The sequence below is a fragment of the Pristis pectinata genome, chromosome 6 (genome assembly GCF_009764475.1).
Source record: "Pristis pectinata isolate sPriPec2 chromosome 6, sPriPec2.1.pri, whole genome shotgun sequence".
NCBI classification, from domain to species: domain Eukaryota; kingdom Metazoa; phylum Chordata; class Chondrichthyes; order Rhinopristiformes; family Pristidae; genus Pristis; species Pristis pectinata.
In genome coordinates, this window is record NC_067410.1 from 33,983,759 (window position 1) to 34,007,925 (window position 24,167).

At 38.2% G+C, this 24,167-nt stretch overlaps 1 protein-coding gene across 6 annotated transcripts in view; it reads left to right on the plus strand.

Moving 5' to 3' along the window:
* The window catches only part of mitfa (melanocyte inducing transcription factor a), a 211,086-nt gene that overhangs the window by 104,724 nt on the left and 82,195 nt on the right, over nt 1-24,167 (plus strand). For all 6 annotated transcript variants that reach the window (XM_052017550.1, XM_052017552.1, XM_052017553.1 and 3 more), the window contains exon 2: nt 6,465-6,705. In XM_052017550.1, the coding sequence (XP_051873510.1) occupies nt 6,465-6,705 (241 nt within the window). The remainder of the gene's footprint in view (nt 1-6,464; nt 6,706-24,167) is intronic.

A 24,167-nucleotide genomic window follows, 5' to 3' on the forward strand; every position in this document is an offset into this window, starting at 1 on the left:
GACCTTATAGAGGTCTATAAAATCACGAAAGACATAGCTAAGAGGGATGGCCACTGTCTTTTTCCCGGGGTAGGGGAGTCTATAGCTAGAGGCCATAGATTTAAGGAGAGAGGGGAAAGATTTAAAGGGGACCTGAGGAGCAAGTTTTTCCACACAGAGGGTGGTGGATATGTGGAACGAGCTGCCAGAGGAAGTGGTAGAGGCAGGTACAATTGCATCATTTAAAACCCATTTGGAATGGTTCATGGATATGAAAGGTTTAGGGGGATATGAGCCAAAAGCAGGCAAATGGGACTTGCTCAGGAAGGCACTTTGGTCAGTATGGATGAGTTGGACTGAAGGATTTGTTTCCACGCTATATAACTCTGACTCAATGAGCTAATTTTTAAAACATTGTTAAAATTTAGGCATTGCTGGTTAAACCAGCATTTGTTTCCCATACCTATTTGGCATTGAGAAGGCAGAAACTGGACAGAGAGTGAACTACACTTGCTCAGCCCAAGCAAGAGAACTCTGGAGACTGCTGGAGGAATAGATTTTGTTGTCTTTAGTTACTGTACTATGGAGCCTTCTAGGTTCCGTAGTGGTAATGTAAACTGTTGCCAGTGGGCACTCAAATCCCACCCCCACAGCTGATCACCTTTTGGACTCTAGGCCAGTTAGTTTTGGAATGATCCTTTTCGCCAAACTGATTATTCATTGCTGGAGGAAGTTTGTATCACGGATAGAAGGCCAATTAAGAGCTGTGCCTCTTGCCATATGTCCCACTTGTAACTTGTCTAATCATTTCCTTAGGCCTATGATTAGCTCTTCAGGGTTAAGAATTTCCACCATTTTCTTTGGATCTGAACTTTTTAAGTGCTATTTAGGTAATCTTTAGATATTGAGACTGGAATATATTTCATTCTAAAGTGGTTAACTCTTAATATATTTTGAAATGGTCTAGGGTCATCACAGATTAGATAGTAAATACTGTATGTTTCCTGTAAGCAAATAAGAAAAACATGATCCGGCACAGGTTACAATATGGGTGAATAAATGCATATCATTAATCTATGAAAATTTGAGTTATGGTTCTGAATAGGCCTCCAATTTTTAATGCTGCATCGCGTGCCTAATATGACTGTGTTGCACTCTATCACTCTCGTTATGATTGTATTTTTTTTAAAAGAGGCTGTAGTAATAGCATACCTTTTCATTTCGCATTTTGAGGTTTCTCCATCTTATAGGAAATAAAAGTGATTAAAAGTAGGTTATAAAATAGCTCACTATCTTTAAAATTTCTCAACAGCAAGTCCAGTTTTTAGTTGTCTGTGAGAAAATAACTATATTAAAAAAGTGCATGGTTACTATTTAGTCAATATATCCAGGTGTTGGTGGGTATAAGGAGCCCCATCATGTCCTCTCTTCCACCATCACTTTCCTATTGTGCCATTTTGTTTACTTCAACTGTGATCTCTTACCACCACATGTTCTTTCTTCCTCTAATTTACACATTGTCCTTCCACTGCCCAAACCATATCCTAGTGACTCTCTGTGACTAGTGGTATGCCCCAGGGGTCGGTGCTGGGCCCATTGTTATTTGTCATCCATTATCAACTATTTGGATGACAATATATGGGAATAGTTAGTAAATTTGCAGATGACACTTAGAAAGGTGATGTCATAGACAAGAGGAGGATGAAGAATTGCAGTGGGATCTTGATTGGCTGGGTAAGTGGGCTGAGGAATGGCAAATGGAATTTAATTCAAATAAGTGTGAATTGTACATTTTAGAAGGACAAATCAAGGTAGGACTTTTACATTTTACGGAAGGGCCCTGGGTACTGTTGTAGAACAGAGAAACCTTGGAGTACAGGTGTATAGTTTCCTTAAAGTGGAGTCACAGGTAGACAGGGCAGTGAAGAAGGCTTTTGGCACGCTGGCCTTCATCAGTCAGGGCATTGAATATAGAAGTTGGGAGGTTACGTTGTGATTGTACAAGACTTGATGAGCCCACACTTGGCGTATTGTGTTCAGTGTTATAGGAAGGATGTGATTAAACTGGAAAGTATACAAAAATGATTTGCAAGTATGTTGCAAGGACTTGAGGCACTGAGTTACAGGGAGAGGTAAGACAGGCTGGGCCTTTATTCCTTGCAGTGTATGAGACTGAGTGGTGATCTCATGGAGGTATATAAATTCATAACGGGCATAAATAGGTTGAGCGGTTTTTTTCCAGGGTTGAGGAAGTGAAAACTAGAGGACGTAGTTTTAAGGTTGGAGGTGAAAGGTTTAATAAGAACCTGAGGGACAACATTTCTGCCCAGCGGGTGGTAGATGTATGGAACCAGTGCTGGGAAATGAGATCAGCTTGAATATACATCTTGGGCGACATGGACACGTATGGGCTGAAGGGCCTTTTTCCGTGCAGTACAACTCTATGACTGAGTTTATCTATGTCCTGTTTCCTCTCTCAATATTTCCCGTCCCCATTCTCCTTACGTTCTCCCCACCGTCCACTCTTTCTCCTCCATATAATCCTCCCTCAGTTAGTTTACACACATTTCTTTCCACAGATGTCCTCCTCCCTGCTCTCAAGAATGTTTTCTCATACCTATCCCACATTTTGCTATTTTTCCATTCTGTCTCCAAGGTGATTCTTCTCTCCACTAAATTTACTCATCCCCTCTTTTTAGAATATCTTTTCCTGTTTCCTGTCTCAATGAGGGCATTTCTTTTCACCATTAAATGCCCTCTTTCACTCCCTGCTACGTTCTCTCTTCCCCCACCAAAACATTCCTCTTTTTGTCCCTTCCATAGCATGCCCTGTCATGATGTGCTCTCTTAGCCACGCTCCATTCTGTTTCTTTCCACACCCCAACCTAATCAATATGATATGGTCATCCTTGCTCTGGGCCATCCCTAAGCCTCCCTCTCTGGGGGCTCTCTCTGCGGCTTGCATGACCATCTGCTGGGTGTGTGGAGGTCAGGGGTTGGAGGAGAACTGATCCTAAAAATAGTAATGAAATTCTGCATCTCAGTGCAGCAGGACCTCCATATCCTTGGCCTTGCCAGTTTCAACCTCCTGCACCTTCCCCTCACACATACATGCCTTCCATCCCAATGGGTTGGGTGCATATAAACAAAATTAAGTCAGCATATATTTACGCAAACTTGCAGTTCGTTTCTAAATTGTATGCCTTTATTAACGCAAGGTGTCAGCTAAAAGAAGAAACATTTTAAAATAGATCCTGCATAATACTACAATGACATTTCATTTATTTATAGTAGGTGTTAGTGCTATAAATGCATCAGCACTATAAATTCATTTTACTGCCTTAGAATGCCATCTTTTTTTTGCAAATTTCCACCTTGATATTAACCTCAGGAGAATATTTCTCATTATTTTGAGGCTGCAAAATTAGAAATGTCTAGCACCAGTCAAAGTCTGTTAGGCAGTCTGTGGCATCTGAAGGAAATGATTTACACAAAATACCAATCTGTAAAAGGCACATCCTTTTTGGCCTTCTAAAGTTTGTTGGTTTTGTAAATGGGCTGACAAATATGTAAAAATTAGAAGAAACTGTCTTCTTTATTCCTAATAGGTGGAAAAAGTTCAAGCTAACATAGCTATAGATTTAAATAGAAATATAATTATTTGGCAGATGATCAAGTACTTTGGGGCATGCAGAGTGTACAGTTTTGGTGTAGTGATTGATTGCAGATCAGAAATGAATACATCATGAGGATTATTTTTTAATCGCGTTTTGACAATAAAAGTCAATGTGTTATGAGTCAACGTGGTAAAAATACCTTGGTGAGCATTTACTAACCAGGAATACCTACTCCTTGTGTTAATTTTTCTTAAAAATTATTGATTTGGGCAATGCTGTTAAGGCCAGTACTTGTTTGTCACTGAGAGGGCAGAGACTGGATGGAGAATGGGTTGCACTTGCTCAGTCCATTTAGAGCCCAATGGAGACTGCTGGAGGAATAGGCAAGTTTTTGTTGTTTAGTTACCTTACTATGGAGCCTTCCGAATTCCACAGCAATAATGTAAGCTGTTACCAGCCTGCACGTGCCCCCTTGATCATTTGCATGGACTCCAAGGCTGTCAATTTTGGAATGATCCCCGTTGGTAACCGGCTTCATGATAATTGATTGGAATATGCAGCGTGTGAATTGTCATTGTAGTTCACGTTTTAAAAATATCCATTTCCTTGTTGGGGGTTACCATGACTTAACTGATTCCCACCTTACTGAGGGTGATCATACAGGTGAGGTACCAGTCCTTCTGTGAATCAGTTTAGAGCAGATCTGTTGAAAGCATGTATGTGATACTTTATAATTACCTCAATAATTGAGTAATGTTTCCAGCATGTACTTTGAGTATTTTATCTGTTATTCTTCTGATCATTATTTGAAAAAAAATAGTCAACTCTGACTAAGCCTAGCAGGCAAGATTCCTGAGTTGTGAGGGTGAATGGGTGACTTAGGATTAGGTTTTGTATGATGCTATGACATTACCTACCAATAAGTGATGTATAACACTGCCCTAGGTTAATCTATCTTCTGCTTTACCCTTCCTTCCTTTGGGTTGAGCATGCTTAGTTTGGATCTGACCCCCATATTTCAGCTTTGCTTGAAGAATCGTATCATGAACATGTATCCTGCCACCTTGTGAAGTTTGCCTTTGAACATTAGTAGCCAAATTTTATGAGAGAACTTTTAACTGTCTGGGTGGTGATAAGGAGATGCATAGCTGGGATAGGGACCTACCCATTGTGTCCCCGTTGCCCCAATTTGATCGAGTGCAGCCGTAAATTATGGGTAGCTGGGACATAAGCCAGGATCCTGCAGGGTCTGTAGCAGATTAGTCTCTGTCATTCTATTTCCGTCTGAGATTTGAGCAATGGTGCTCTAGTGGCTTTCCCCATTAGGGACTGCATCAAAGACCAAGAGAGGCCAAGTTTTTAAATGATATTTCTTGAGGGCCATTTTTGGAAGGGGTCCCATGTCTTTCCCAACTTGCTCTCTCATTCCACCCCATCAGTTGATCAATCTACCTTTTGGCTGGTGACTGTCTCTCTGGATCCTTGGTGGTTTCCTCTTATTCTTTCAATTTTAATGGCTGATGGTTGTTGAGGATGTTGATTATTAAGATATGTATGTTAAAATTAGCAAATCTTTCTGCTTCTCGGGCTGGTCATTTGCTAGATTACATTCCTACTTGGAATTAAAATTGAGCTCTGTATATAATTCCAGACTGATGTTGGGTAAGTCTGTATGGACCAGTAATCAGACTTGTACAGCTTTGGCAAGAGATGTGTTACTGAAGTTAACATCTGTTCTATGTCAGTGGTGTCATAACCAAACAGTAACACATAATTGACAGACGTTAGAGTGGCTCTCTGTGATATACTGGTGTCCTGCCAATATGTTTATTTAACAGATTGAGAGTAAAGCATTTCCAGTCATTCAGTGTGTGTCTGGGAACATTTTAAGTTAGTATAAAAATTATCATTTCAAGTTAGTATAAAAATTATCATTTCTCCAGAATATAATTTTAAAACATATTTTAGCTGGTAAATTAGCTGTCATTTTTCAGTTTGCAGTGAATTTATTGCAGCTTTTAAAGTTTATAACTGAGCTATACCTTAAGAAACATGGTTATAAACATTTAAATGTTCTGTTCATAATTTCGGGCTTCAACAGATATTGTTTACAATTTTCTGATTTTAGACTTCAAACGTGTCAGACAAATGTCACCATTGAAACAGTAGGATAGTTTACAACACAGGAAAGACCATTCAGCCCATATACCAAGGCAGGTGTTCATACCACTTATGCCCTCCCAGCCATTAACGTATTTTTCTATTCTTTTTCTCCCGTGCTGCAGTGTGCTTTAAAAAATACCTGAATTATTTGCCTCTGCCACTTTTGACAGTAATGAGATCGTGGCACATACGAATAAGGCCTGTTGTACCTCTGCCGGCTCTTTGACACTTTTGTCAAATTAGACCCATTACCCCTGCTCTTTCCCCACAACTCAACAAATATTCCTCCTCATGTTAACTTTTATTTAAGGGTCTGACATGGAGGATAGTCTAATTTGCTTTGGTTAGACTCTTTTATATAGTTAAATAATATTTTAAAGAGTCATATCAGTGAAATCAATTTGATTTTCTTAACAAGACTGACAACTATGCAGATTCTAATGTAGATCTGTTTTATGGCTGCAGTCATTTGTCCTACTGGGGTTTGTGTGTGTATGTGTGTTTGTTGGGGGTGGAAATCAGCTTAAAACTATGCAAAATGCATATTGTTTAACTGCAGGTTTCAGCTTTCAAGTTTTAGTCAAGAGTGTGAGTTGCTAGCACATTCAGTGAATCATGTCCTCTAGTTGATAAGCATATTTCTGAGCTCATCTGTTGTTATCTTCTAACGGAAGCCTGTTTTCTCCATTATTGGTTTCATCACAGCAATTCATCAGAGCAGCAAGGATCATCTAAACCCCCATTAACCTCCTCCAATATGACGTCACGAATACTGCTACGGCAGCAGCTCATGCGCGAGCAAATGCAGGAGCAGGAACGACGAGAACAGCAGCAGGCAGCACAGTTCATTCAGCAGCGAGTGCCAGTCAGCCAGACACAGGCCATCAACGTCAGCGTCCCCACCAACCTGCCCACAAATACTCAGGTGCCAATGGAAGTCCTCAAGGTATAGCTTAATCTTCATAATTCTACTTCTTATCAGGCTTTGCTATCTAACAAATCAGATGTTTTGAAGAAATGTTCAGTAAGGCAATGAAGGGCGAATGATATTCTACCTAATCTAGATTAACCATATGTGCAGCAGAAAAATTACATGCCACATAAATATTTTTAACTTTTTATGGATATTTTATCATAATGCTGAGAAGCATGCATGCAATTTCTCTGGATAGCATTCTAAAATAAAAGACTTGCTTTTTCAAAAACAGTAATAAACTAACTTTAATTTACAACCAGTTGTCATGTTGATTTTAAATGTATTTTTATAATTTTGTGAAGTATTTTTAAAATATTTTGCCAGTCCCACAAGTTTAAGCTTTTCACAGAAACTTCTTCTTTACTATCTAAAACACGCAGAGCTTTCAACTCTTTGCTAGTGGTCACATATAATCCTATTTCCTCCAATGAGTTGATGTCTTCTAACAACCTTGATTCTTCATCAAACTGGCAACTGCAGGAGCTTTATTAGTATCTCCCATTTAAGGGGACTATTGTACACACTTAGCAAATTACTACAGGATCTTAATTTGGGAACAGTTTTGAACTTTCCTGTTGTGAATCTGCATTTAGTGTTCTGACTTTCATCATTTTTTTTCCTTTATATCATTTAACAGAAGAAAAGCAAAATTGGAACAATGAAGTGGTTAATTCACAGTGTTAGAATAATAGTTATGTTATTTATCTGCCCTGCCCATCAGGCCTATGAACAATTTTGAAGTTGCTGAAGCTCTTAAAAAGAATTAAGTGTCAGGTTAATTTCTTTCTGGTCTCATTTAATTTTTCTTTTGAAGGATTTTTCTATTGTGACATAACAATTGTAAGAACACATGCAGTCTCTCTACAATGCTTATGTGGCATTAAATATTTATTGTCTTTGAAATGATATCATTGAATTTGATTTACAGTTATTTTTGAATTGGTAGAGTGCCATCTTTAATCGGTAAGACTTTGTCTTGTTCTCATTGTTGGAAACTCTACATTTATTTACATTATTGAAAATAAGATGTAATTTGCACTACTTAAGTGAAAAGATTTCAGAAACTAATAGAAATAGAAGAAGCTTTATATGCTCTGAATTTTATTTTACTGGCTTCCCTATTCTTTCCTCTGGAGTAAAAGTTCTTGCAAATAAACCAGGTTTATATAAAATGTGCAATATTTCAAGCTTCATAAACAAATGTGCCATTCTTTCTGTTTGAAATTAGATTGCTGATAAATTTTGAAAATCAATTGCCAATACAATGTTTTTCCTGAGTAGTAAGGCTTTCACTTTCTGTTAGAAAGGAGCTGTGATCATTTTGCTTGTATAGTAAGAACTTAAATGGAATCAAAATGAGCTATTTTAGAGTGCAAGTTTAAAGGGTTGCAAGGGAGAACATTCTGTTGGGATATTTACAATTGCTGTGTGAATCTGATAAGTTCCAGGAATGGCCTGTGGTCTCCTCTGGTGGCTCAGATGATGCATGATATATCCACTTAGAATAAATGGTTTCAGGAGTGCTGAATTGTTGTTCAGGTTGGAGGAGGGCACTAAAGTTGCCTCCGGGCCAAGGAGGGAGAAGTCAAGAGTTTCTGATTTGTATCCAGTATCCCTTATTGGTGACCGCTTCGGAAAATATTTACTAAAGACAAGATCACGGTGCCGACCACAGCCAATTGACACACTCACACTTACAGTCCAGACTTGCATGAATATTCATTGTTTTGGCAAGATGTCAGAGGGCATCCCAAATGCCTGGAAATATATTGCATTCAATGATGTGAATAACAAAAAAATCTCTTTGAAAGTTGATCAAAATTTCTAATTGGAGCTAGAGAAAACACACTAGAATGTTGTATAATTGGATCATTTTCTTAAAAGATTTATTTTAATATTGGGATAGTGTACGGTGTAGTGTGATTAAAATCAAAATGGTGGGGAAGATGTGTATGTATTATTGAAAGATGAACACTTTTTCAAGTCAATGGATTCTAAACAAAGTATTATACGCTATTAATGTGTTGTTCACTGAACAAGTTTATTTTTCTGTTTTTTTTTTATCCCTCCCAACAACCTCTGACAGTTATATTCACTTATTTTCTTCTTGCATATGCCTCATGTCAAGCACTGACCTGACTGCATTATGGTGATGGCTTATTAAGGTGTACATCCTTGCTAATTAGTTGGCCACTCAAAGGTCACTTTTTTTATTTCGGTAAATCCTGTTCACTGGTCGCTTTTCTTTTTGAGCAGTCTCAGCAGTTACTGATTTGGACAGGAACCTCATTAATATAAGCCAGTTGTGGTGCTATGATGTTGCTGTTAATACCAGGTGGGGAGCAAGAGGAGGTGTCCTGTGATGTTATAAGCTTTCCTCGGAGTAGGAGGGTTGTTGTTTTATTGCTCACAGGGCATCCTGGGCTTCACCTGCTCTAACCACCTTCTCAAACATAAGATGGTCCTGATTCATTCTCTCTGTGTGCTTTCTTGATGCACTTGAACTGCTTATGGCTCCTGTAATTTATTTTGTTATCTGTAGCTGGTTAGATTCAGAAAATTCTCTGATGGAGTGCAAGTGTGGTTCAGTAATTAAATTCAACCAAGGCTGCCCAAAGAGATGCCAAAGGTGGCCATTACTGCCTCTTGTCTGAAAGATAAATCCTACATTTCCTCTCATTCAAAATCGGGCTTGAAGCATTTCTTTTAATAATTTGCTGTTTACAGCAATGTTGCTCTTCCTAAAATTTGAAATGAATTGTTAGTGTTGTGACAGTTGTGCTGAAAATTGATGTTCTTTCTTCCATGGCAGAGCATTTCTATTCCAGACAGAATATTCATCCATCTGTGGTCTGTTTATTTACATCTTTCCTAGAAGACTTGTCATGCTACCTTTTGTCTTTAAAAGCCCTTCCAAATCCTGCCTTTTCTTAAGTGGTAATCTAACGTACTCACAAAAAGTAGGAGTGATTCCTCCAGTTTTAGTAATTTGACACATGAGAAATGAGCTGGCATTAACAGCAAAACTGATTGTTTTAAGTGCTTTATAATTTCAACGTTCAGCCTGAGGTGCTCGTGAGATACTTAACAAAACAGAAGCTAGTCTTAAGCCAATTTGAATCACCCTATATGATATTAAGAAATAATTGAAAGCACCCAGATACAAGGACAATGGATCCAGAAAACATTTTGGCTGCAGTGCTGAAAACTTGCACTCCAAAATGGTTTCCATACCTAGACAAGCTTTTCTAGAACAGCCACCACACAGGTAGCAATCTGAATTCTGCACACGCAATCTGTCAGTATGCATTGACACATCATTTCAAACGTTAGCCCCCTCTGCTGCAAGTTTGAACTGAATGAAAATACAGCACATGGTGGTTTAGTCTGAGGTCAAGTTCAGTGGTGGCAAAGAAGGCTGGTGGCTATAAGCCTAATTGTGCCTGTAATCTAGCTGGTGAGGGCTGGAGGGACTAGAACCATGTGCTCTGGTGCAAGCAGAATGGTGGTGTGGGAGGTGGAGGGGCGAGGGTTTGGAGGTGCAGGAAGGGTTATTGAAACTTTATGAAGTTGGGGTGGGCAAGTGAGGTCAGGATCCGGTGGGTCAGGACCTTGTTCCTCTAGTTGAGGTGGTGTGTAGAAAGAGGGATCGTGCCAAAGATTGCAACAAACGTCAAGGTTAGCGATCAGGTGAGCATTGGGCTGGTTGGAAATCGAGAGCCCTTGCAGGCATCATGGGATGGGGAGATTTGGAGATGGGGCAATCATGGGCTTAGCCTCGAGGGATCCCAGGGTTGTGTGGGAGGGGCAGGGGGACGTTGTCCAGGATATTTAAAGAAAGATTTTGATATTGTTGTAACAGATAATGGCTTGTTTATTCATTTATGGGATGTGGTCATCTGATGAAATACTCCCAAAGTGCTGTTGTTTGCAAATTCCAGTTTGTAGACCCAGTGATGAAGAGTATTGTTTTTTACCTGCATCTGAAGGGGCATGTGGGACATTGGTTACTATCACATGTGAAAGACTGTTCTCTCAATACCAGAGTGCAAAATATTTGCAGCTGATTTGAACCCACAGCCTTTTGAAGTTGATGAAAATATTGCCATTGATATGTTGCCTAGATAAGAAATTAGCAGTGATGAACACTTGAACTAAAATCTAGACGGGAAGATTAAATATGTGTTTACTGTGATTACATCAAACTTCCACAATTGAGTAATTGCAGTGTTTTAAAATGTTTCCTATTTAGATCCCCACCTAAGGCCTCCCTGTACTGTGCCCCATCTGCAATCCCCTCCGTTCTGTTGTTGTATCTGAACAATGAACAGTGATGGCAATCTGATTTAAATGTTAAAGGAAATGAAAATGAAAGGGAATTATTTTATGTTCAGAGTATTCCTCCTTCTCTGCAAACAAAAGAGATTCTTGCCATTTGCTTGTACAATTTGTTTTTAATCCAACATGGAACACAGCAACTCCCTGCCTGCTTGGTGAGGTCAGTTAATGAAACAATCCTTGAATATTCTATCGTAATCCAGGGAGGGAAAATATGTGGCCTTTATGCCTGACTGAAAACATGCTTCCCAGTCCTGGGCAACACATTACATCCCAGAGAATTTATATTGCTATCCCGTATTGTGACGTAAAGTAGTCTGGGGGACATTTTCAAGTCCTACTCCTCCCTCGTCTACAGTGGTGCCTCAGGACACAGAGGGTAAATGGACATCATGGAGCAAACTGTCAGAGAGGAAGAGCCTTCATGTCTGTTAAAGTTTCACCTAAGCGTGGGATACAACAAAGATAAATTCTGTACCACTCACTCCTAGAAACAGAGAAACTCTTTCTTTCACATCTTCATGAATGTTCTTCTATGACTTCTAGTTGCAGCATGTTAATTGCAGTTACCAATGGATATAATCCTCAGAGCACTATCTATTTTAAGTGCTGCATGAGCACGGAATATATATTTCAAACAAAACATCTCGCATTTTGGAGAATGGATGACTTTACTTGCCTAGAATTTGTTCCATGTGTGTGAATTCACATCAGGACTTTGCCATCTGCCACATTCAGAAGGACAGTACTGGGTGCATCACTTAACACATGCTGGATTTATATAAAATGGGCAGATTGTGTTGTCAATTCCTGTTCAGTGTTGATGGTGAGGCTGCCATATTGAACAATGTAGATCCAGCTGTACCACCACGTTTGGGCTCTCAGCAAAAGGCTTAATAAGGTAAGGTAGCTTTTAGGAGTACTCCTCAGACAACAAATAAAGGAGACTTCCTTCTTGAAGCCATAGCCACAGTGATCTGCCACACCTTTTCATGAAGCAGGTGCACAGTGAAGATCACTGTTTCTGCAAATGGCCTACGTCTGGCTTTCACCAGGCTGTCATTGAGGATATCAGTAACGTCACTCAATCTGCAAGTTGCTGTTACGTTAGGGAGGTGATGGATTTCTGTACTCATCAACCTTTCCCTGAGCAGATAGAAAGTGGAGGAAGCAGAGGGATTTCAAGAATGCAAAGCACCTTTGACTGTATCCACATTGCATTGAGAGAACTACACCAACACTCTAAGATGGCAGAAAATATTAACACACCTAAAGTTTATCTGGACAAATTATGATAGTGAGCACCTGATAACCAGGGAGCAGCCATGACTTGGTTATCATCTGATAATCTGCCGTGGCGGGTAATTTTGAGCCACCATACCAAACAGAAAGGTTACTTGACACAAATCCAATAATGAATCACCCCCACAGCTCAGTGTGGAGAGGTTACCTGTGAGGGCTGACATTTCACAGGCTAGACAGTGTGAAACAGTTGCTCAGGACTGAGGTACGTGGCTCGAGGCTGCCCCTGGTTGGCATGGTGTTGGATGTGATGGAAGTTACTGTGTTACATCAAGCCACGGAGTGGTTTATTTCTGGAGGAGTGTTGGCAGAGTGCGGGGTTTCATGCTAGATTCCCAACACAGCAGATACTTACAGTGGGGTACATGAGTGGTCAAACCAGAGGGGTAATGCTAATTGCAATATCATTGTACAGTAATTCAAAAAGCCAGTTCCCTTTCACCTTCTCCAGCTACTTAGGCACGTGTAATTATATATGAGCTTTGCCAGTGACACCCGCGTACTGAATGAAGTGTTATTGTACAACAGATTGCTGTCATTGCCATCAGAATTCTTTTGTGAACAATGCCTGCAGCTAAGGTGGCAGCAGGCTGAGCAGTCATACCTTGCCTAATGGTTAGGTCTGAAAGTTAAAATGGAACTGGTCTCTTGGCATCAGGTCCAGGCTCTCCACAAAGCCCATGCTCCCTGATGTTTCACACATACTTTCAGGTAAGTCTGCCAATACCCCAAACGTCTTATTATGTGCACAGTCTCCTCAAAAAACTGAGTCCTGTATAGTAGAAGTAGTTAAATCAAGAAGTTGTGTATGCTGGAAATCTAAAATAAAAACAGAAACTGCTGCAAACACTCAACTGGTCAAGGGCATCTGTTCTAATGAAGGGTCTTTGAGCTAAAAGGTTAACTGTTTCTTTTTCCACTAATGTTGCCTGACCTTCTATGTGCTTCCAGCATTTTCTACTTTTTATAGAGTCATTGAGCAATACAGCACAGCAACAGGCCCTTTTGGCCCAACTCATCCATGCTGACCCAGGTACCCATTTGCCTGCATTTGGCCCATATCCCTCAAAACCTTTCCTGTTCCATGTACCTGTCCAAGTGTCCTCTTAAAGGTTGTTATTGTACCTGCCTCAACCACTTCCCCTGGCAGCTCGTTCCATGTACGCACCACCCTCTGTGTGAATAATTTGCCCTTCAGATCCCTTTTAAGTCTTTCCCTTTCACCTTAAACCTATGCCCTCTAGTTTTTAATTCCCTTTCACTGGGAAAAAGTGTGTATTCACCTTTTCTATGCCTTTCATGCACCTCTATAAGATCACCTCTCGTTCTCCTATGCTCCAATGAATTCAGTCCTAGCCTACCCAATCTCTCCCTATGACTCAGGCCCTCAAGTTATGGCAACATTCTCTTAAATCTTCTTTGCACTCTTTCCAGCTTAATTACATCTTTCCTATGACAGTACTTTACACAATACTTCAGGTGTGGCCCCATCAACATCTTGTACAACTGCAATATAACGTTTCAACTCCTATACTCAGTGCCCTGACTGATGAAGGCCAGCATGCCAAACACCACCTTCACCGTCCTGTCTACCTGTGATATATTGTGGAAGAAGTAATGCCTGCAGGAATTGGCACTTGAGATGCTATGTGTTTAGTGTTCTGGGTCGATGAGATCATATAAATGAGATTGGAGCCTGAATTTTATGTGTATTCTGTACTGGGTTGGGTCAGACTGGCAGGGGTTAATTACCTACTGTAATGCTCATACTCTGGTTTTCCTACACTTTCCAATTTAACCCTCATAGTATTGTGGCATCAAATTAAATATTTAAGTTGTGAACTATTAGCACTAATTCCATTTTTGGCAATGTTACAAAATTGTAATCTGACTATAACTACAATTTTTAATTGAATGACTATGTTTTTATGCTGTCAGTGTAAAGATTATCTTGAATACAGAAGTATTTTTGAATAATTGATAAAATAAACTATTTATAAAAAAAATAAGTTCCTCAATGGTAATTGAGATCCACAAATTATGTAGTTCAGTTAACAATTTATTTCATAAACAAGTGGCGCTAATCTTTTTGGATAATTAATTCTGATTAATTTTATTTGTCTCCGAGGCAACATCTTAACTGATAACACGGTATTAGAGGGTAAGTGATTCTAAAACCTACTCAAATTGCAGACTTTATTATGTTCTTATCTAAAAAGATAAGTAAGGTAGGTTATAGTTATATATAGATATCATTGACATTCTTGTACTGTATGTACTACCATAGTGCTTGTTCAATCTTCTCTATCAGTTCTGATGCCTCTGTATGTGATTTTCATAAGCTAAAATGAAAGTCAGTGAAGTTTGCAGCTGAAAGATACTGATCTAACAGTTAGGATGCTGTATTGGTTTACTAAGAACTTACAGTATTTTGCAACAATTGAAATGTATTCAGATACAATAATTGAATGGCACAACGTGTTAAGTTCTTAGCATAGTCATAACATATTACATTTAACTTTTTATATTTCCAACTGAAATTGTCCTTGTTGCAATTGTTTCTGCCACAATAAATTTTAAAATTATTAAAATAACATATATAACCATAATAAATTAAATTGGTTGCAATTGGCAATTTAAAACGGGCAATTGTTATCCCTTCAGGTAACTCGGACTTTTCCATTGCTTAAATAGTAAAGCAGAAGTTTTGTTTAAAATAAGGTAAAGATTTGTCTGAGTTATTAATGGAGGAAAGTCACATAAAAAGTCTTATTTATACCTAAGCATGTAACGTGACCCTTCCTTGTATATATTTCTAAGCTATTCCCCAAAGGGTTTTTATCATACTTATGGAATTGGAATCCCTGATTTTTGTCAGTCAGTGAAAATACACCATGCATCAGTAAAGTTTGATGTTCAGTACCATTCAGAGTGATTTCCCTTTGGATATTTTTCCTGGGACAATTCAAAGTTATTCAAGTGAAAATTAAGGACATTTAAAAATTTAAGGCAGGTGTGGTTTCCTTAAAGTTTCAAAATGTCCTTAAGTCCTTCCAAATGTCCAAAATGACCTTAACTTGCATAAACTCACATCTGCTCAGTGCTACTGCATGGCTCATTCAAAGAAATGTATCATCACTGAAGAGAGACTATCCCTGCAAAAAGTTATATGTTCAATAACTGGCTGCTGGCATTGTTTTCCTCTCAGAAGTAAAATCCTCATTGTCTGCAGTGATGATGTAGCATGTTGAAGTATGGAGCATTAGTGAAACCCCCACACCAAACCTTATACCAGCATCAGCATTCTCCTGACATTGAAGGAGCCTGGAGCCGAAGAAGAAAGATTAAACAGGTTGAGACTCCACTCATCAAAGTTGGAGCCACCTGGCCCCTCAAGCCTGCCCTGCCACTCAATGTGATCATGGCTGATTTATCCCAGGTCTCAATCCTCCTTCTGTGCCAGTACCCCATAGCCCTCAATTCCTCGATCTTTCAAAATTTTATCTATCTCCCCTTTAAATACCTCCATGATTTAGCCTCTTGCAACCCTCCAGAATGGAGAATCCCAGAGAGTCACCACCCTCTGCGATGTTTCTACATGGTGATGACTACTCATGATATTGGACTCCTTGTGGAGGTATACAGTGGATGAACAGCATGGATAATTCTGACTACATGCAACATTCATTGAAATATTCAAGCAGCACCAAGCTGGCATGATGTCTGCATCAAGTGCACTGTGCATGGGGTCAGTTGCACATTCCAGTTCAAGAACCCCTTTTGGGTAGTAGTAGATATTCTCATGTTCAAAAGCACTTACCTCTTCCAAATATGGCCCCAAATACAAATTGGAATTATCTCTTAATGTTCAATATATATTTATTACATTGGAATGATACAAAGATTAAAAGATCACATCAAGTGTATATGGGTTCATATTTTGAAGAGGCCAAATATTTAGTTTCACTTCCAATGCTATCTTCTGAGGAGCAACTGATAAATACTCCACAGAGATAAGTCAATTGTAAATTGATATATTTTACATATAAAGTTTAACAAAATACTGTTTTAAATCCGTTTTTCATAACTCTGCGGTGTTGAAAATAACAATGGTTTACCATTCTCCTTTTATTAAGTTAAATTTACTTCTTAGGCTATAATATCTAAATTTTGGTTGATTCAAACCTTGAAGAGATTTTCCAATTCCAGACTTATGTCAGACAACTTTTCTAGCCAGATAGGAAAGCAATTATTTGACACCCAACTTTCTTCAAAGCTCTATTTCTACTGCAATGAACCTTCCACATCCACCATGGTATATAAAAGGTCCTTATGGCAAGAAAGCCGCCTTGATCTCACATCTAGTTCTGTCATATAGTCAAGCAGCACAGAAGCAGGCCGTACTGACCATCAAGCATGCATCTATAGTCATCCCATTTACCTGCATTTGGTCTATGGTGTTCTATGGCTTGACAATTAAAGAGCTTGTTGAGTTGCCTGTTATATGTTATGAGAATATTTGCTTTCATGACTCCCTCAAGCAGATTCCAGCCATCCTTTGTGTGTGTGTGTGTGTGTGTGTGTGTGTGTGTGTGTGTGTGTGTGTGTGTGTGTGTGTGTGTGTGTGTGTGTGTTGGGGGGCGGGGGTAGAGGTGGAAATCCTCCTCAGATCCCATCTAAACCTCTGACCCCTTACCCTAAACCCACGCCCTCTAGTTTAAGACACTGACATGGACATTTTCTACTATCATACTCCTTACTCCAAAATTATGCCCCACATAAATTTGTATGCCTCTATCAGATACCACCTTAGCCTCTTATGCTTCATGGAAAAAAAATCCAGTCTGTTGTAGCACTGCAATAATCCATCCCAGGCAACCTCCTGATGAATCTCCACTGCACTCTCTCCAGTGTAATTATGTGCTTCTGGTAGGGTGGTAACCAGAACTGCACCAGTGCTTCATCTGTGGCCTAACCAATGTTTATTTTTAGAGTTGTACCATAACACCCCTACTTTTACATTCTGTGCCCCAGCCAATATAGGCAAGTATGCTGTATGCCTTCTTCACCACCTTTGCTGCAACCTTCAGGGATCCTTGGACTTGTACTTCAAGATTCCCCTGTTCCTCAATGCTCTCTCATGCCCTGTAATTCATTGTATATGACCTACTTGTCCTCCCAAAGTGCATTACCTCGTATTTATGAGGATTACGTTACATCTGACTTTGTTATGTGCATGTTATTAACTGATCAGCATTATGCCCTGGTCTAAGAATGTGCTCTTCACTACCGCCAACAATTTTCTTATTTTCAACAAATTTACAAATTATATCTCTTGTGTTCATACCCAAATCATTAATAATAAACTCTCCCAAATCAGGACCCTGTGGTGTATCATTGGTTGCAGGCTTCCAATCATAATAAACAAAAACCCTCCAGCACCACTCTCTCCAATACCAATTTTGTATCCAATTTGCCATTGTGCCCTGGGTCCCATGGGCTCTAACATTAGAACTAGATTCCCAAGTGCGACCTTGTCAAAGGCCTTTATTGAAGTCCATGTAGACTACATCAACCACACTGCCCTCAATACATTTTGTTACCTCTTCAAAAAAAATTCAATCAAGTTGGTAAACAGGGTCTTTTATTAGTCACTGCTTTTCCAAGTGTAGATTAATCCTGCCCCTCAGAATTTTATTCCAATAACTTCCCTACCACTGATGTTGGAATCACAGGCCTGTAATTACTTACTTTTCCGTAGGACAAGATTAATGAACTGCATAGTCAAAAACAATAACTTGCATTGGCATAGTGTCAAACAAAGACAAGAGTTCCCAGTTGACAGATGTGAAGAATACAGTTCTGTTAACTGCTTAATCCAGTGCCACTTCCAGCCTTGAATGCATACTCTAAAGTAACCCATTCTTATGTGAACTCGATGAGTTGATGGTGCAAGACAAAAGGTGATAATGGGATAAATAAAGGAACAAAATGTTGCAGTAGAACAAGTGTAAATAGAACAGCAGAATTATAATCTGGTAATGCTGTGTACAAATGGGTGGAATGTTGCTGGATGAAAGGTCAAGTCTGTTTGTTCCTCAAATTGTGTTTAAATTTAGATTCATTGGGAATCTAAGAAGTTAAAGTCAGAAAGATTGGGAGTCCTTCAGGTGCGAAAGGAAGAAAGGAATATAATCTGTGTAACATATCCGCAAAATTTCCAAATTATGTGCAGAAGATAACAATTTCAAAGACATTTCACAAACTGCAGGCTATCACTTAAGTAGGGATAATAAGTACAACAGAAATTTGGTGATTAGACATTTCTTAGTTTGAGATGGAGGGTGTGTGTATATTTTGGAGTAGTTAAATTTCAAGGCAATTTTTTTACTGTCCCAAATTAGTAGATTTCAGACAGTTATATAATTTTATTTTATTTCTGCTTGAACAGTTTTTTTGCAGAGCAACAGTTCAGTTGGTGGTTCTGATGTGAGCCTGAAATGTTACCTCTGTCTTCTTCTCTCTGCAGATGTTGCTAATTTACTGAGTGCTTCCATCATTTGATGAGCACTGTAATTTGATGTTTTAAAATATCACTTCCTAACTTCCCTTTTTCCTTTTTACAATTCTTCACCATTTGTGCAATGCAGAGCAGAACTTTTAAACATTACACAGTTGGTAGTGACAGATCATGGAAATTCCTGTCATTCATTCTGGGATTTACAAATTCTTGATTGAAATTTCTTTTTGGCCATAAGACAGAAACAAAATCTGATCAGTGCTCTCTGGATAGCAGTTTTAATGGGTATGTCTGTGACAAGATTAGTAGATGGTTACCAGTGTTATATAAGAGTCAAAATTAGATTAAGGGTACCAGGCTGAGCTTTTAAACCCTAAAAGTGAAAACATTTATCTTGGATGATTCTGTTTTTAATGTGATTGGTGCTTTAATTAGCTAAATGACCTGTAACCTCTCAAGAATAAGTATGGGATAATTTTAAGGATCAAGACAAAGCCTCCCAGAGATTTAGTGCACACCACACACTAATACATGAAGGAATGCCGATAATTAGCTTTGCTGCTTTCATTCTTTTGGTTGTTTTTTTAAAATTGGATGCTTTGAAATAATACCTACAGGTTCATTATCCACAGGTTTAAAGTCTGAAATGTGGCTGTCAAACAAAAGCATATTGTATAATGAATGGTAGTTGCCATGTAGTGTATGCAATGCGCAGACATGGACAAAAGTAGTTGTGCATTTCCTTTGTTTATTGAGGTACTGTATAATATTCTTAACTATGAATCATTTGAAATTCAAGGAATTAATGTTGGTGAGTTGAGCACCCAAGTTATTAGATTGAATGTTGTCGAACTTGTACACTGGAAAGTACAAGTAGTTTCACTTAGTTGAATTAGAACATTAATCTTATAAAATAGTATCCCAAGCTGTTTCATCATTTTAATTAAAGGAATTGCATTTATCGTGTGAACATTTTTTTTAGTAAAGCTTAAAAAGATTCATGACTAAGCTGCCTCTTGGCAGATAGTTTCATGTTCCTTACTATGTTTGGTTAAAATGCTTTTAGATGAAAAAAAGTTAACTTGACTGTTTACCTCCGTAAAGTCATGGAAAACAAGTCTATTTATTTTAATGATGGTGGTTACTTTTATTTTATGAATTTTTTTTAGAAATAATGTTAAATTCTCCATGCTTCCCAGTGCATGCATGCATAACACTGTATGAAAGTTTGATGCGTAAACCCACAGGATTCCACATGTCTCTACTGAGCTAGTTAACCTCCATAGAGCAATGTTGCCTCTGGAATAGGTTGAAGAAAATTTGATGAGGATTTCCTTAACTGATTGCTAACTGCTGAGCTTTGCTGAAAAATGTGTATGTGTGGGCATCAAGTGTGGAATGTTTCAACTTCTGCTATGGTGATCTTACGGTCAAGTACTCTGCTGACATTTAAAGGTTAGGTTTACATGTCAACTGTGGAAGCTTGGGCAAAGTTCAGGAAGACTGCTGGTACTTGTGGAATTCCACCTTTTGGGTGACTAACATCAGAAACAAAGAACAAGCTCTTAATTCTGGGTAAATTACTGTAGTGGTAGGGTGGTAGATAGAGAGGTAATCATTGTTTAAATGGATATATTTGAATTATTTAGGAACAGTTCATTTTTGTAAATTTAGTAAGTTTTTGTGAAAAATTTTAATGCTTATAATTTATGTAGTTTGATTATAAAATATGAACCAGTGGAAGATTCATTCACACTTTCAGATTTAATAGTATTTGTTTCTGGGCCAACTTTTATTTTGACCATTTTTGTTATTATATTTGATTACCTTTTGGACAAAATGGTTTTATTGGACAAGCAATCTAGTGCAACTTGCATCAGTCACCTAACGTCATCTAGCATACCCAGTACTGTCTCCAATACAATATCATAGCTTAGTTGTCTGCGGAACCTTTTTGGAGCTGTTTCTCAGCTTGGTATGCTATGGAAATGCAAAATGTGAACCAACAGTTTATAGTGATCAGATTTACAACAGCCAACACATTTCTAAGGACAAGACAAATGGTAAATAAAGAAATGTAATAATTCCCCTCAAAAACAGGCTTAAATTCTCTGTGTTTAAGTGTAATCTGACAGGGTTTCTGAAACTAAAAAAGATTAGCAAAAGGCAAAGACAAACTGCAATTGCATCATGCATATGTATTCAGAAACTGACAGGGGAAGAAATGAGCAGTTTGCAACATTTGTGAAGCTTTAAATGAGGACAGGTAGTAATTGGCAATTTAATGAATAAGACTAATTCTTTGTTTTGATATTCAATCCAATTGGCATAGAAGAAAACTGCACTGGTTTCAAAACATTGATGAGAAAATTGTCCCAGCTCGCTACCCAAAAACATTTCTCTTGAAAGAAAGGATCTTTGGATTTGGTCAGGTAGAAAAATACTAATGTAGATCTTCTGTTGGCTGGCTGGATTCCTTTGAGAAATATCATAGGATAGACCATGCTGAGAAGAAGCTTCTCTCCCGAATCAGTTGTTATGGACCACAGGATAGCTTAGCTTTTTGAATTTTGCATTCAGTGGGTAAGAGTAGACCAGATATCCACCAATGTTTGCCCAATGGCTGTGTTACTCAATAGGCCATTTTTGGGAGGATTTAGAAGGTTAAATTTCGATTTTGGCAGAGGTGCAAAATTCACAGTAGTGGATTGGCCATTTATTTAGTAACTGCTAACATCAACAGAAAGCAAAGTCACGTGAGATACTTAAAGCATAAACATTAAAAAAAAGAAGCAAAAGTAGGCCATTCAGCCTCTCAGCATTTCAATACATTTTATAAGTGACACATTCATCATCACTCACTTGTTGAAATTAAATTGCAGCCCAAAAGATCCTTGGACTTTTCAGTTCCCTTAGAATCAGTTTTATTTTTACCTTCAAAGCTATGCTTTGGAGTTTGCAAGTCTCCTTGTTTTCTGGTGTCAGGAAGATTTTTTTTAATCATTTGACCTCGTCCAATTTGGCAAGAAGGTTTCTGCCTGGAGTGCATTTCTCAGGATCTATAAACTTGAAGTGAAACCGTCCAGTGTTTCAGCTACTGTAGCCTTTTCTTTTACTGATACTGAATTGTCAGAATGTACAATGAGGTTCACATAGCTGTTCAGTTATTCTTAGATTTTAAATTTGTTCTTTGCCCTACTACTACAGAAACAGTATTACTGCAAGCATGTATTTGGTTAGTTCTCTTGAACTTGACCCCAATGAACTGGATAAAAACCAAGTGGATTTTTCAGTTCAATTGATGCTTCAAAAAGTTCCAATTATGCAGCTGAAAAAGCATTCTGGTTTCTTAATTTGACCATAAGTTATGTTTTGTACCGGTTTCAATTTTGCATAACAAAAACAGATATGATATTTCTTCATTAGATTGTTCCTGCACTAGAGATAAAACTTTTATTTTAACTATTTTTTAACCTTGAAATTTCTCTCTATTTTTTCCTTAAGGTTTATGCCTTCCAGGTGTAGTTTTCCCTGTTTGATAACTGCCTAAGGTATTATTCTTTTTCTCTCCTATATTGGAACATAGAAAGAGAGGAACAAGAGTAGGCCATTTAGCCTTTCCAGTGTGTTCTGCCATTCACTGAAATTGTGGCTAATCTCTGACCTATGTCAATATACACTACTGTTTTCACTTGGCACATAATTTTTGGTTTGCAAACATTTATCAAGTCTCTGTTATAAAATGATGATTGAGCTTGAATCAGTTGCCTTTTTGTAAAAGAGATCCAAATTTACACCAGCTTCTGCATGCATAGGTGTTAACTTTTTTTTACTCAAAAGCCTGGCTCTAATATTTAGATTATTCCCCTGCTTCTCAGCACAAATAATTTCTCCTAATCTACCACATCAGTATCCTCTAGAGAACTTAAATTGGTTGCAATTGGCAATTAAAAACTGGCAATTGTTATCCCTTTTAACTCAAATAATCCCATAGCCATGTAATTTACAGGAAATGCATTCCAAGAATGCGTAACCTCTCTTCATAATTTAACCTTCGGTATCTAAGTGTTGTCCTGGCACCTTGTAACTGTATGTTGCACCTGCAGAATTAGTGATGTATGAAATATTGATTGCGAATGATGGCTGTTACTTTAAGTCTGTCAGCCCTCGTAAGGATGGTATCATGTGACCAACTGCTGTCTGATTGCAACTGTGTTTTAGTGTAGAATGTTCCAAAGGCAGTCTGCTACAATAACAAGTGATTTGTTTTTTGTTGAAAAGCTCTCTGTATCTTGGAGACGTGAATATGGCAGACATTGAGAGAGCACGCTTCCAGAGCCAATGCATTCTTCCAAAGGCATGGTGCTTAGGACTGCAGTCAATATTTTGCTGGTCTGGTTTAATCACAGCATTATAGTTGTATTGATGCAATATAACATTATTTTCTTGTCCTCTAGGTAAAATTCATCATCATCTCACAAATTTCTTTAGATTGTCACTGCTTATAGCTTTAAACCATTTGGAAGTATATGGTTCTATGTTTTTATAATGCGGAATGGGTGCCCTAACTGTCTACTTTGAAATCCATTTGCCACAATTTTGCCCATTTGCTTAATCTTTTAATATATATTCGTGTGTGTGTGTGTGTGTGTGTGTGTAATTCCACTTGCATTACTTAAAATGCCTCTTCGTGTCATCTCTAAATTTAAATATGTAGCTTTCTATCCCATCATTTTAGTCATTTCCAAATATCGTAAATAGTTGTGGTCCAACATTAATATTTGAAAGAAACCATTAGTCACATCCTACCAACTTGATTATCTGCCTATTTTCACTCCTCTGACTCTTGGTCAGCTGGTTTTCCAGGCAAGGAAATAGTTTGTCTTTCGTTCCTTAAGCTTCAACTTTAGTTTAGTTTCTTATGAGAAACATTTACGAAAGCCTTTCTGAATGTCCCCATCGATAACATCTATGGTAGGTAACCTTTCCACCTCCTCAGTTAGTTTGACTTCTTAAAAAAAATAATTTGGGTTCATTAGCCCTGCCTGTCTCTGGTCATCTGAAAAGTGTTCAGTCATTCTATCCTTAATTACAAACTTGAGTAATTTCCTAACAATAAATGTTATTGACTTATTCCCTGATTACCTCTCTAGTTTTTTTAAAGAAGAGATTTGACATGTGTAATTTTCTAAATTAAGGGATGTTACTCACTCAAGAGAATTTAGGGAAATATATATTTAGGGCATCAACACTCTACTCGCCGCCTTTAAAG